We start from the raw sequence: 12,685 nt of genomic DNA, 5'->3' as shown, positions 1-12,685 counted from the left end.
TATATATACACACACACACACTCCTTCTCACACCTGCCCAGCCCCAAAAGGAGCATTCAGCATTCCCCTCCCTTTCCGGTGGGGTGGGGGGGTGGGGAAAAAAAAGAACGGAAAGAAAGAAACAGACTCATTCCCAGCATCTGAGAATGATCAAGTACATGAAACAAGAAAGAAAGAAAAGGGAGGCAGAGAAGAAAAAAAAAAGGAGTTGAGACAGTCTTGGCGGTGAAAATAGAAAAGGAAGAAGCTGTCAAAGTTGAGACGGATATCAGCGCTGGCCCTGATTACAAGGGCTATATAGTTCCAGGCCTTTTTATCATTCTCTGCCATCAAAAACAGACTCGGTGTCACAGAGGCATGAGTGATGGCTGCCAGTCTCAGCCGCTCTCGCCAAGCGTGCAGGAGACGTCTGCTGAGAACTGGCCCTCAGGCAGTGAGGTTGACCTAGCAGGAAAAGGACTCGCGGGCACAAAGCCCAGAGAGATTTCAAAAACAGTCCCCGTCCTTCCCTGAGAACAATTTGCTAACCGGGTGGCTAGGATTTTGTTTGTTCAGCTTTCAGAAGTTAAATTCGCCCAGCTTCTTTCTTCCACCAAAGGACCCGTTGCAAGGTTGAGAAATGAAACTGCCTTGGAAAGTGGCACTTGGGCTTTTGTGATCTCTCGTAATGCGTGCCCAGATGCACCCGCACACCCTGCATTGGGCCTAACCCTCCACCCTACAACTGGTAGATGAGCCCTCCTTTGCCCATCTCACCTCTCAGAAAAACACGAGACAATAAAATATAAATTGAGGAGAACCCTGCAAAGTCACATTTGAGGGGAGATCGTAAAATCAAGTGACCTTTGCAGCATTAAGCATGGTGTGCAACTAATTAAGAACAACGGACTCATTAAATGTCTTTTGCTCAGAATCCGGGATCTTCGCATACATCCTGTCTTATACGTGTTTCCATTTCCTCCTCATGGACAACAATATTTCCAAAGGATTATTCACTGCTCCTCATTAAAAAGAGGGGAAGGGAGTTAAAAGAGCAGATTAATTCGCATCTCTCTCTCTGTCAGTCTGTGGTGCAATCATCTCTCCAGTAACTAAATCTAAGATGTGGAAGGGGCTTATAGGAGAACTGAAGCATAGGTATAGATTTCCCATCATGCCTCACTCCCAGGCAAAGCACAGGTGGTACCATTTCCCTTTCACTTACAACTACTTTACAACGCAATGTACAAATTGGCCTGTTCCATTGGTGGTCTTCCTTCAAGGCCAATATGGGTTGGAAGAAATGGGTTGAAATGTTCAGATGCAAAGTGGAAACTTTTCCACATTTTCAGAAGCATCCACTTGTTTGCATGAAGCCAGCTGAAAATGATAAAAGATGTGGCGTTGACTGAGGAAAGGAAAACAAAATTCAGATGGCACGTGTCTGGTGTGTTTATGACCTTGATTCAAAAGTGTTAAAGGTGTTTATATTTTTTTTTCATATGCTTACCACATTAACTTTTATTATGTGTAGCATCAAAGTGATTAGAGCAATTATATTTAACAGAATTAATTATGAAACATCCTATCATTCCAGGATACATAATGCATTAGAGATAAGAAGGAAACATCTACACTCTGCTAACTAATGTTCAAAACAATTTTTCAAAGCATCAGGGCACAACTCAAGTCAAAATTAGAACAAGAAAGAGCCATGAGAGTTACTAAAAATGGAGATTTAAAAAATAAAAAACTATGCCCATGTTTGCACAGCGGATGTTCTGTTTAATGCTGCTGTAAGAAGGAGACAAAGGTATTAAAACATTTACAGAGCATTTGTAATCCTGCACTAAAAACCATACAGTAAAAGATTTTTTTTAAAAAAAGCTAACTAGCCTTCCTATCAAAATGTGCTTGTACATACAGACACAAGAGTATATGGGTGAAAGAGTCACAACTCTTTGTGTATGCAAAATAAATTCACTCAAAGCTTCATTAATATTAATTTAAATTCAGATCCCATTTACATTAAATTGTTCATTAAAAAAAATGGCCTGTTTTATGCAACCTGCATTCTACAAAGAACACAAGAGAGGCTGGGACATTGGATGAAAATGAAATACTGAACATTAATGAATCCCAGTCATCTTAAAATGTAGGATAATCTTTTTTTTTTTCTTAGCAAAACATATTATGCCGGACCAGAGTTCGAGCAGAGGTTTCAACATGACTTCCCATTTCTCCAATACAGGTTTTGCAGCTGCCCTTTTGACCTCTCAGTCTGAGCACTAGCCTTGTGAAGAAGATGCTGTAATTTCAAGGCTGGCAAGACATGCACAAATAAGTGGATTTTTAAAAAAGTAAAAAATGATAACATTATTCCAAGAGGTGTCAAGTTCAGCTAGATTTTTACTGGCTGGAAGTTGGACTGGGAAATGGATATGACAGACTTTGCCATGAAACTTAAACATCTAAAAGACATTGTTGTGGACAAAAAGAAAAGAACAGCGATCATTTAGGAAGAGACCAGATAATATGGGAGACTAAATTATTCTTTAAGTCCATTATTTGTAATGAAACTTATGGGGTGCTAGAAAGCTGGCAAATACTCAGAAATTTCTTGATTTTTTTTTCCCCTTACAAGTTAGTCTTAGTGGCTGATGGAGTTTCCCGTTTCTACTGAACTTAAAACAAAAGAAGAAGGAAGAAGGAAGAAGGAAGAAGGAAGAAGGAAGAAGGAAGAAGGAAGAAGGAAGGAAGGAAGGAAGGAAGGAAGGAAGGAAGGAAGGAAGGAAGGAAGGAAGGAAGGAAGGAACCTTAACTCTGGATTTTTACTTTTTAAGATAAATTATCATAATGTCTTCCCCAAAATTCATCCAAATTATAATTCATAGGTTTATAAATGCAAAGCACTCAAACCATGGAGAATACTTCTCCATCGCTTTCTCTTTAATCTCTGCTTATAAATCTTTTTAAAATCTTTTAAAACAAGAGCAGCCTAACCAAATGATGCTTACCTTCCCTCCTGTTATATGTTACTGAAATACAACACATTCACTGTTTAGTCAGATTTAGGAAATTAATTTAATGAGTCTGCAAATGCTAGAAACTAGAATTAATCTGTCTGGATTTTAAAAAAAGGAAGAAAGGCTTAGAGACATTTAAATGCATGTATCAGGACACTTTATCAAGCTAACATAAAATAGTCATAGAATAAGATAAGATGACAATTTTATGCATGTGTCAAAGAATTTAAAAATGAATGCCTGTCTATTCCCTCTAATTACAACTGCATATTATCTGTCTAGATGAACCAGTCTATATCACTATTATTAAATGCAATATATTGCATTCACCTTCAAATTCTTTTTAAAAAAATCTTTCAACAGATAAACCATAATTTGGGAGTGTCACTAAATAAAGAAAAGGATTCCAAGTGTTTAATATCTGAAGTGGCTGTTTTTATACCTAATACCTAATGATTATGAAAATTATGTTAAGATTATGAAAAAAAAATTATAGCCACAATTTCTAGGTGTATATGCTTAATTCATAGCAGTGTTGCACTGAGAGATGGTAGCTATTTTTTGCCTAATATTAAGAATTTGGGAGATCCATTTGAACTATAAATAAAATCTGCAGACAGATTGCCTTCTAAATGGTCTGGACACAAAGCTATGAAGGATACCCACAGCTTAGAGTAAAAAGGACAGGGTCTCTGTCTCTGTCCAAAGTGCAAATAATTTCCTTTTTATTCACCCTTTTACTGACCCATTTGCACACACAACTGTGCAGCTTGTGCCTTCCCCAATTTTATTTGCTCTGAAGATGATCTTGAGTCCACAAACAGCACCTTCCTTTTCATACGTTCTCCCTGATCACAGAAACAGCCTTGGCAAACAGAAAAAAGCTGAAGATAATCTTCCTACCTCGCACACACATACATAGCAATAGACTGTGTTTCCCATAACCCTGCAGCAGTCACAATTCATTCTAATCACTTTACAAAACAATCTTTAGTATAGACGAAAAAAAGGGGGTAAAATGCAGACTCGTGAGCCAATGTAAGAAATAACTGCTGATACATCAGTTATTGACTATTTCACTCCAGCTCATCACAACGCTCAAGGCAAAACGGAGAAGAAAATGACAACATCAACTGCACACAATAAACTATTGGCCCAGGAGAACACTGAAGAGCTAATTGACAGCTGTCAAGCTAATAGGAGTAGTGGCAGCTGATTCCAGAAAATTCTCTTTTCCAACCAGCTATTCAGAGGAATTAGGATTGCTTTGGGGAGGGGGAACCACCCTATCCCCACTACCACCCTTCCCCCCCTTTTTTTTAAATTGTTCCTCATACTTTGCAACCGGACCAGGGGGGAGTGGAATAAGCAAAGGGCAACCATAACTGATCATTTTGTCAGCTTGCTGCTGGGAAGAATCTGTGCTCCACGGAAGGAAGGAAGGAAGGAAGGAAGGAAGGAAGGAAGGAAGGAAGGGAGGGAGGGAGGGAGGGAGGGAGGGAGGGAATAGATAAAGAGATAAAACGAGATAAAGAGATAGATATAGGAGGTTGAGAAGCAAAGGAAAGGATCCGAAAGTAAGAGTTGCGAATGCCTTGCAAATTGTTTCATTGTTTCTTCTCTACTGCTGCTCAAAAATCGCTGGCACAAAGCTACTTGTAAAATACAAGCTCAGGTGACTTCAATTCCCCAGAACTGACAGACCTGAGTGGGAAAATAAGGTATGTTGCATTCACTCACCCTTCCACATTCCCACTTTGTGACTCCGAGAAGTTGCCACCTGCGCTGCGATGTAAGATCACCAAAGTGGTTCAAGACTGTTAGAGATTAAAGCATAGAAGGAGGAAATAGAGGGGGGGGGGGAAACCCATCCATTTCTCTACCTTCCGTGGCTGCAATTAAAAAGTTACTTTAAAGGTTTTACTAAATACACACCCACAACACCACACACACACAATTCTGGGGAAAAGACGTCTCGGCCCACCTTACAGTGCAAGCCACAGACTGAAGGGGTCAAAGTTGCCCTACATGTTCGTGGTTCGGGACCCCACTGAAGTGTATTGCCAAGCATCAAATGTGACCCCGTTTTCCAGGCCTCAGGTGGGATGTCTTAGTTTAGGCTGACTAGATCCATACCTCAACTCTTTTAATCTCAGCACCTTTTCCCCAAAACCCCTGGAAGAGGGTCAAAGTGAGGATGCAGCTTAACTGTGAAAGAACAGGCCTCTTTTCCAATTGCGTCTTGGGAGCAGAAAACACAATTATTCTCTTTCCCACCAAATGTAAGAATTACAGTCACATCTTCCCCCCACCATCTGAAAAGACAGTGATTTATATTTTAAGAATTTAAATACATGAACAGGTGTCATTTCAAGCAGATCATCCTGGATGTCCTCGATTCATATAAAATCCTCTGCTTTCCTATTCTGCAGCTTCCCCTCAAGGTATACCATCTTTGAACCCAAGTGTCCCAATCCACTATGCACTCTTGGAAATCTTTCTCAGCCCCTCCTTATCTACCATTCTATCCATGCCACTTAACCTAAGACTTAAAGTCAACAAACCAACAATGTCCTTTCCCCTGATTCTTGGGTCTTCGGGACAGATTCAGTCTTCTCCCTTGTGGCATGAACACTTTGAGCTAGACGTGAAGAATTTGCACACCTGTCTGTAATGTGCGCAGCAAGCTCGCAGTGCGGCTAGGAGAGCTTTGTTGTTGTTATTCTACTCCAGACCATTATGAGGGCCCTAATTCCTATGACATGATTATCCAGGTACCAAAACCCATTTGTCACCTGCAGCAGAAAATTGAGTTAATGCACAACTAAAGGCAACCAGGACTGTGTAATATCAACTTGATTACATCAAACTAGCTGCAAACCTAATTCCGCTGGATGACACTGCGTGGAGCTTGTCATCTCCAATCATTAAAGCTGTCAGGAATCCATCAGGTTTACAGCTAATTAGGTGAACACTAATGAAGCTAGCAAAACAACTTTCTCTTTTTTTTTTAACGGCTGAGCGGACCTTTCAGTGAGGAGGAGGAGGAGGTAGAGAGAGAGAGAGAGGGAGAGAATAGGGTGGGTAGGTACATAGGCAGATAGGTAGAGAGATAGATAGATTTCCAAGAATATTTTTCAAGCTTCCTGGAAGACTGAATTTCCTGAATGATGAATCAAGGTGTATGTATGTGCTTGTGTGCCTTCTCTCCAACACATGTAATCCCCCCCCCACACCATTTGCTCTATCAGTACAAAGCAGTAAATTTGTCATCATTCCAAGCGCACCGCAAAAGCAGCCATGAATCTTACAACTTGCAGCTGTGAAATCAAATATAGGTATGTATATATGTGGGTTTATGTGGCTGTGGGTGTATACACACAGACACTCATATAACATATATACATAGTTTCTGGTATATTAACATTAGAAAAAACCATTAACTTCATGTTCGTTTGTCCTTCCCAATGGCAGCCGTACTTTCCCTGCCCTAACTAAGCAGATCTTCTATGTCCGATCCCCACCACCCAGTACATGCATTAACCAAAGGCATTTTGATCAAGGAAAGGCAAACCGAAGGTAGGAGGAAGAATGAAAGCATTCACTCTGCCAACATCGGATTGACCATTAAGCTATTGATAAATGTGCCTGTCAGGAGAGAGACAATTAAATCAAATATGAAACAAAGTCATTTTGACGGGACATTTTGATAGAGCAAGTCTATTCTTCCATTCCCTATTAGCCCTATAATCTTATTTTTTTAACTAATGAATTTTCTTAACTAACCTGCTATGTTTTATTTATAGATAGATAGATAAAGAGTCGCACTCTTTTATGACACCTTAACAACAACAAAAAGGCTCCGGGCTAGATTTGATAATTGCCTTAAAGTAATTGAGCATGTTTGCAAAAGGGCTCTGCTACCCTTGCATTATATTTAGCCCACCCCACCTCCCCTATGAAAAAGATACTTCACTTTTTCCCAGCAAGGCACACACAGAAGAACTGGCTGATACCCACTGAAAAGAAAAGAGAAACTAAACGGACACATGCAAACACGCACATCCATCCATACCTTAAGGTGCAACAGAATATTCAGGCCATCCCCACCCACTCCAGTGTCAAAGCCTATGGTCTAGAAACTTTTCTTTCCTGTTCAGTGTGACTCTAATTCAACCAGAAGGATAAAACTGAATTTCACCTCGAAATTAACCACTGCTTCCAAGCCTGCCTTTCCATTTTAATAAAACATTTTTTTAATAAAATTCCATTTCATGTAAATCAGTTTGAAAGCAAAAGTCACATTCATCCAGAAGGCAGTTAATGATGAAATTTGTGTGTGCACGGACATCTTTTCACACACTATAAAGAAAAACTTCTAAACTTTCCAGATGCCAAATGATGCTAAACAATGACAGGAAAAAAGAAGTTTCTTCCTTTTGGGGGGAGGAGGGGGAGGAGAGGCAATAAACAGAAACATGCTTTGGGGAGAAATTAGTTATGATAGTAAAGCCCTGGGTCTATTAGATATGCAAATAATTCCTTAAAAAATTAAAACCTGTCACCTACAAAACCTGCCTAAGTTGTTTTCTTGCAGCTCAAGATATTTCTTAGAAGATACTACAAAATACACCTTCCTTCAGCAAGAACTGAGAGTCCTCACAGACCATTCTCTTGGTAGAACTTGTAAAACCCAAGGCCCACAGAGCACATTGCATGTGGCAGAGGTGAAACCCCCTAAAAGTTATACTGACACTGCTTCAAAGGCCACACACGTGACGTCATATGGAGTCACTGTTACCATGGCAAGTGATTTATTGAGGTTTATTGGGAATGAATGAAAAGCAAACAGATGATAAGAGCCTCAATCAGCCATCAAATCCAGGATAGCAAACAGGCCAATGGAGGCATCTTAGATTCTACTGAGGCCCACTTGAGTTAAAGGTGACTGCCAATAAAACGTACTTCGCTTTTGAACAGAGGAGAAGGAAGGAAGGAAGGAAGGAAGGAAGGAAGGAAGGAAGGAAGGAAGGAAGGAAGGAAGGAAGGAAGATAAATTTTGCAAATATAGCCTTATCCCAAAGAACGAACCTTGATGGGTAACTAGCATGATGGGAAGGGGAACAAAAACAGAAAGAGAAAAAACAAATTCTGGGAGGTATAAAAGGAAATGCAAAAACGTATTATTGACCGTCATCATCTGACCATACACAGGATCTCTTTCACTCTAGTCTCCTGTAATGCCTCAATCTTAGTAATGAAAGCAAAGAGGATGAGGATGGTCCTGTGCTGCTGTCCTCCAGCCCACCCCAGACCTTAAGAAAGAACCGGAAAGAAAGTTGAAGGGAGGAATGCACACCATCACTCCCTAAATCTCCAATGTCAGGAGAAGACAAGCCAAATAGCTCAACCATCCTTTCTTTGGGGAGAAGGGGGGGGGGGGAGGACCCTTGAAAATCAGGGACCAGAGGGAGAGAAGCAAACATGAAGCGGGGGGGGGGGGGGGTGTAAAGCACCGGTTGTGAAGTGTGTCAGCGCAATGGAAGGTCTGGAGCCAAAAGGTTTCACCCACCTCCCCGTAAAAGCCAAAGTCCTGCAAAGAACTCCGAAAAGGAGGGAGGTCTTCGCTAGGAACCCCGCTCCTCCACCCTCCCCTGCTTCTTTGCAACGGGGGTGGAGGGGTGGGCAAAGAGAAAAAAGCCGCTGCGAGGGGTCTGGCCGGTAAGGAAGAGCAAAAGAAAGTGGGGGGGGGGGCAGAGAAACCGAGCTGTGCCGGGGGAGGACCGGAGGTGCCTTTCTAGCTCCAGATTCGCGGCCGCCGAAAGGAGAGCCTTGGGGAGGGGGGGGAGAAGGGGCGCCCTCTCTCTCCCCGCCCGAAGCGCCCCAAGAGTCCGATTCTCGTACCTGCTGCGCGCCGGGGCGCTTGCTGTTTCCTCCTGGGCATCTTGCCTGGCCGCGTCCGCCGGCAGCGCCTGGAGGAGACGGGGGGGCTGGCGGCGTCTCCGGGCTGGCAGGGGCAAGGCGTCGGGCTTCAGGGCGCCCCCCCCGCGCTGGAGCCACTCCAGGCTGGGCTGCGAGGCTGCCGCTGCCTCTGCTGCTGCTGCTGCTGGCGGTGCTGCTGCTGCGGCGGCTGTTGCTTTTTTGTTGTTGTTGTTGCTGCTGCTGCTGCTGCCGCTGCCGCCGCCGCCGCGCCGCCGCCGCCGCCGCCGCTGGGCATGCACGCTGGGGTGGAAGAGGAGGAGACGGAGGCGGAGGCAAGCCGCGAAAGCAGGGCGCAAGGACTGCCCCGATCGCGGCGGCGGCGGCGGGGCTGCTGGGGCTGCCGCAAGTCGCGGCGGCAGGGCGGCCGAGTTTGACAGATCGCCCCGCAACCAGGAGGAGGCGGAGAAGCCCCCGACGAGCGGGAGGGAGGGATGGGGCCAGCCCCTCGGAGCCCCCGCTCCTCCCCGGCCGAGGCGGCGGCGGCGCCTCCTCCTGCTCTCGGGAGCCCTCACGGCATCAGCTCCGCGCTTTCCCCCGGGCGCGCTCCGCTCTCGCCCCCTCTTCGCCGCTCTTCGCTCCCGGCGGCTCAAAGCCGGAGGCGGCGTCGCTGCGGCGGCGGCTCCTCTTCCCGCGGCGGCGGCTGGTCTCCTTCGGCGCTGGAGGAGCGGCGGCGGCGGCGGCTCCGGCAACAGGCAGAGCTTGAAGGGAAAAAGAGAGCAGCGCGGCGTGACTCCCAACTCGTCGCCCGGGCAGGAAGCGCGAGACCGGGGCGCCCGCCGCCGTCGCCGCCGCCGGGGCTGTCCGTGCCGCCACCGCCGCGCCTTCCCTCTTTGCACCTCGCCCGGCAGCCGCCCGGGAGCGCACCAGGGGCAAAGGGAAGGGGGGGCGGGCCAGGCGGCAGAGGGGCATCCGGATCCCCCTCCCCAAGTTCAGAGCCGGGAAAAGGAGGAGGGGCGAGGGAGGTAGGGAGGCGGGGTTTTTCTCTCCCTCCAGAAACTCCTCGCTCAAGCCAAGCGCCATTCTGGACGCCTCCTCCCCCCCGCCAACCGGGCCCGCCAGCCAAGGAACTTTTCATGCCCACCCCCCCAGCAAGGGAAGGAGAGGTTCCCCCAGAGACCAGGACGGGGCTCTGCCCTTCTGCAGTAGCATCTGAATGATGGGTTTGCTCGCCGTTAAGTTCCCCACACCCAAGAAGCGGCTTCTCTCGCTTAGGGACCCACTGAATTACCGAGCAGGAGGACAAGTCCCCCCTCCCCTTTTCCGCAGGTGAGACCCAAACTTTGCAGCTCCGCACACCCACGCTGGAACCGCTTAACCCGGGGAGAGAAGCACACTAGTAACCCCTCCTCCGTCTAAACTCAGTTTGGGACAGAAGAGTAGAAACTCACCTCCAGGGTTTTTCTAACCCACCCACCCCTGCCCGGGAAAATGATCCCGTCAGCCTGATCCCACTCCTGGATGAGCAGTCCAAGAAGTTAAAATAAAGGACCGTTTTCCCTTTACCGAGGGCCCAGCTCCCCGGCGCTCTCTTGAAAGCGGGGGAGTGAGGCGGTGTCTCCGGGAAAGCGCCCTCCGTCCTCGGCCTTGGGCCATCCTGGGATGCTCGGAGCTCCCCTTTCCCATTCAGCGGGGGCACTTGGCGAGCTGCTCCCAACATGTGCGGAGGAGGGAGGGGCACTCCCGTCTTCAACAAGCAAAGAGACACTCCCCCCACCACCCACCACCCAAATTAAGAAACGCTTTCAAGGCTTTGCTTTTCCCAGCCAAATCCTGCCAGGGACTTCCGCCGGTTCGGCCATTGACAGTCGATCCGTCAAAGCCAAACCCGAGCCGGGAAAGAGAGCACCGGCTTGCCAGTTCCACGGCGGGGATGGGGATGATTGCTCTGCATTCAGACCAGAACAGGCCCAGCCAAAAAGCTTCCCCACCCCCCGCGTCCCCGCTTCTACCCTTCCGGAACTTTTCTCTCTCCTTTAAAACGATGCCTTTTGAAGTCGCTGCGCATGGGGGGGGGGGGCGGCAGCCCCACGGACCCCAACTTGGGGGTAAGTTCCAGCCCGCAAGATGTGGGGGGTTGCGCCCGCCCCTCTCCCTTGCCCTATATCTCCTCTTCCTGCCTGGAAGCAACTACAGCACATCTTCTCTGAGAACTTGGGACACGGAAGTCCTGCACTAACTTGGAGGGGGGGAGCTTCCTTTTTAAGTGACAACGTAAATTCCTTCACTCGTTCCCAAAGAAATCTTCCGCATTGGGTGAGGGCGGCTGGGGACATCACGTTTTGCTGAGGGAGGGGCCTCCGGACCTCAGCCCCCGAGAGCTACTCCTAATGGCACTTCGTTTCCCACAGAACGCACCGAGCCGATACCTCGAAGACCCAGAGCCTTCAAGCATTCGGGGGGGGGGGGGGTTCACACCCACTTTTCTTCTCTCTCTCTCCCTCTGTTAGCCCCCTCCCCCGGCACGACTTACCAGCGCGTGCCCTGGAGATGATGGGAGCTTTTCAACCGATCGCAGCGGCGCAGCCAAGATTTCCGGCTTGGAGTCGGATTTTGCAGCAGAGAAACGCCACTTCGGGAACGCGTCTCCACCTCCTTAGTTTCACGTTTCCGTGCCCATCTTTGCCCCCAGGAATCTTTAAAACAGCGGGGAGAAGGGAAGAGGAGGGGGGGGAAAAAAAAAGCAAAACCGAATCAAGAGAAGACAAGATTGGCTAAATGTAGTCCATGGCCAAAGAAGAACGCGCGCTAGTTTGCGTTTCCTCCTCCTTCAGCCCAGACGCAGACGACGTACTTTTTTTTTCTTTAAAAAAACAACAACCCCAAAATCAAGAAGCAGCAGCCGGTCGCTCCCCCTCCCTCTCCTCTTTCTAGTCCAAGTTCATTGGCGGCGAAGAGATCTAAAGCCAGGAAAAAAAAGGACGGGGGGGGGACCCTCTTCGTTTTGCCAACGAGCGCTTGGCGAATCGATGCGCTGAGCGTTTGATTGGGTCTCCCTGACTTGCAAAATAAGGTACGGCAAAACGGGAGGGGGGGAGAACGCGGGGGGGGCTAGAAGGAGAAGAGGCTGGTCTCTTAACTGTGTCTCAAGTGCTTTATGAACATGGATCAGAAGGTAGAGCCAAGCACCCACTCGAGTGCCAATTGCACCCCACCCTGCGCTCTCCTCCGCCCCTGCCTCCCCTCTCCCCCCCCCCTTTTTTTTTTCTTTGTGTGGCTGAGAGATATTTAATAACAGACCAGCAAATCACGGCTTCGCGCCTTTAAGACCCAGATGCTCTTTGGCTTAAGAGAAAGTGCAGGAAACGTCAATAGTAAATAATTCTTGCTTCTCTCTCTCTCTCGTTTGCAAAGGGGCGCAAGAGTGAAAGTGGGGGAGGGGGTAGAGAACAAAACGACCTCACTTTTTATTTTCAAGGTAAGATTTTTAAAGCGCGAGCGAAGGTTCCTTCACCAGGGTTTTTGGGACTCGTCCAAAGGTGTCACTCAACGCAGATGTTTTTACCTTCCTCTAGAAAAACTGAGTTTCCGGAGGGGGGCTGTTTTCTCCCCGGGGACACCTGTGTGGAAGGGGGAAAACACTCCCACCAACAGAAAAGAATAGAAAAGTTTGATTTTCCCCCTTTCATCATCACTGTCCCCTCCCCGCCACCAAAAGAGAATCGGCCGTTAGCATGAAATACCGCCCCCCATACACACAC

At 47.3% G+C, this 12,685-nt stretch overlaps 1 protein-coding gene across 1 annotated transcript in view; it reads right to left on the bottom strand.

Annotated features, from left to right (window-relative positions):
• TSHZ3 (teashirt zinc finger homeobox 3) overlaps window positions 1-9,069 on the bottom strand; it is a 113,687-nt gene extending 104,618 nt beyond the window's left edge. Inside the window, exon 1 of the mRNA XM_063312893.1 lies at window positions 8,910-9,069. Coding sequence (XP_063168963.1) covers window positions 8,910-8,949 — 40 coding nt within the window. The 5' untranslated portion in view covers window positions 8,950-9,069. The remainder of the gene's footprint in view (window positions 1-8,909) is intronic.
• Window positions 9,070-12,685: the final 3,616 nt, after the last annotated feature.

This window comes from Candoia aspera, chromosome 11 (assembly GCF_035149785.1).
Source record: "Candoia aspera isolate rCanAsp1 chromosome 11, rCanAsp1.hap2, whole genome shotgun sequence".
Lineage (NCBI taxonomy): Eukaryota > Metazoa > Chordata > Lepidosauria > Squamata > Boidae > Candoia > Candoia aspera.
This window is presented reverse-complemented; position numbering and strand designations above follow the sequence as displayed.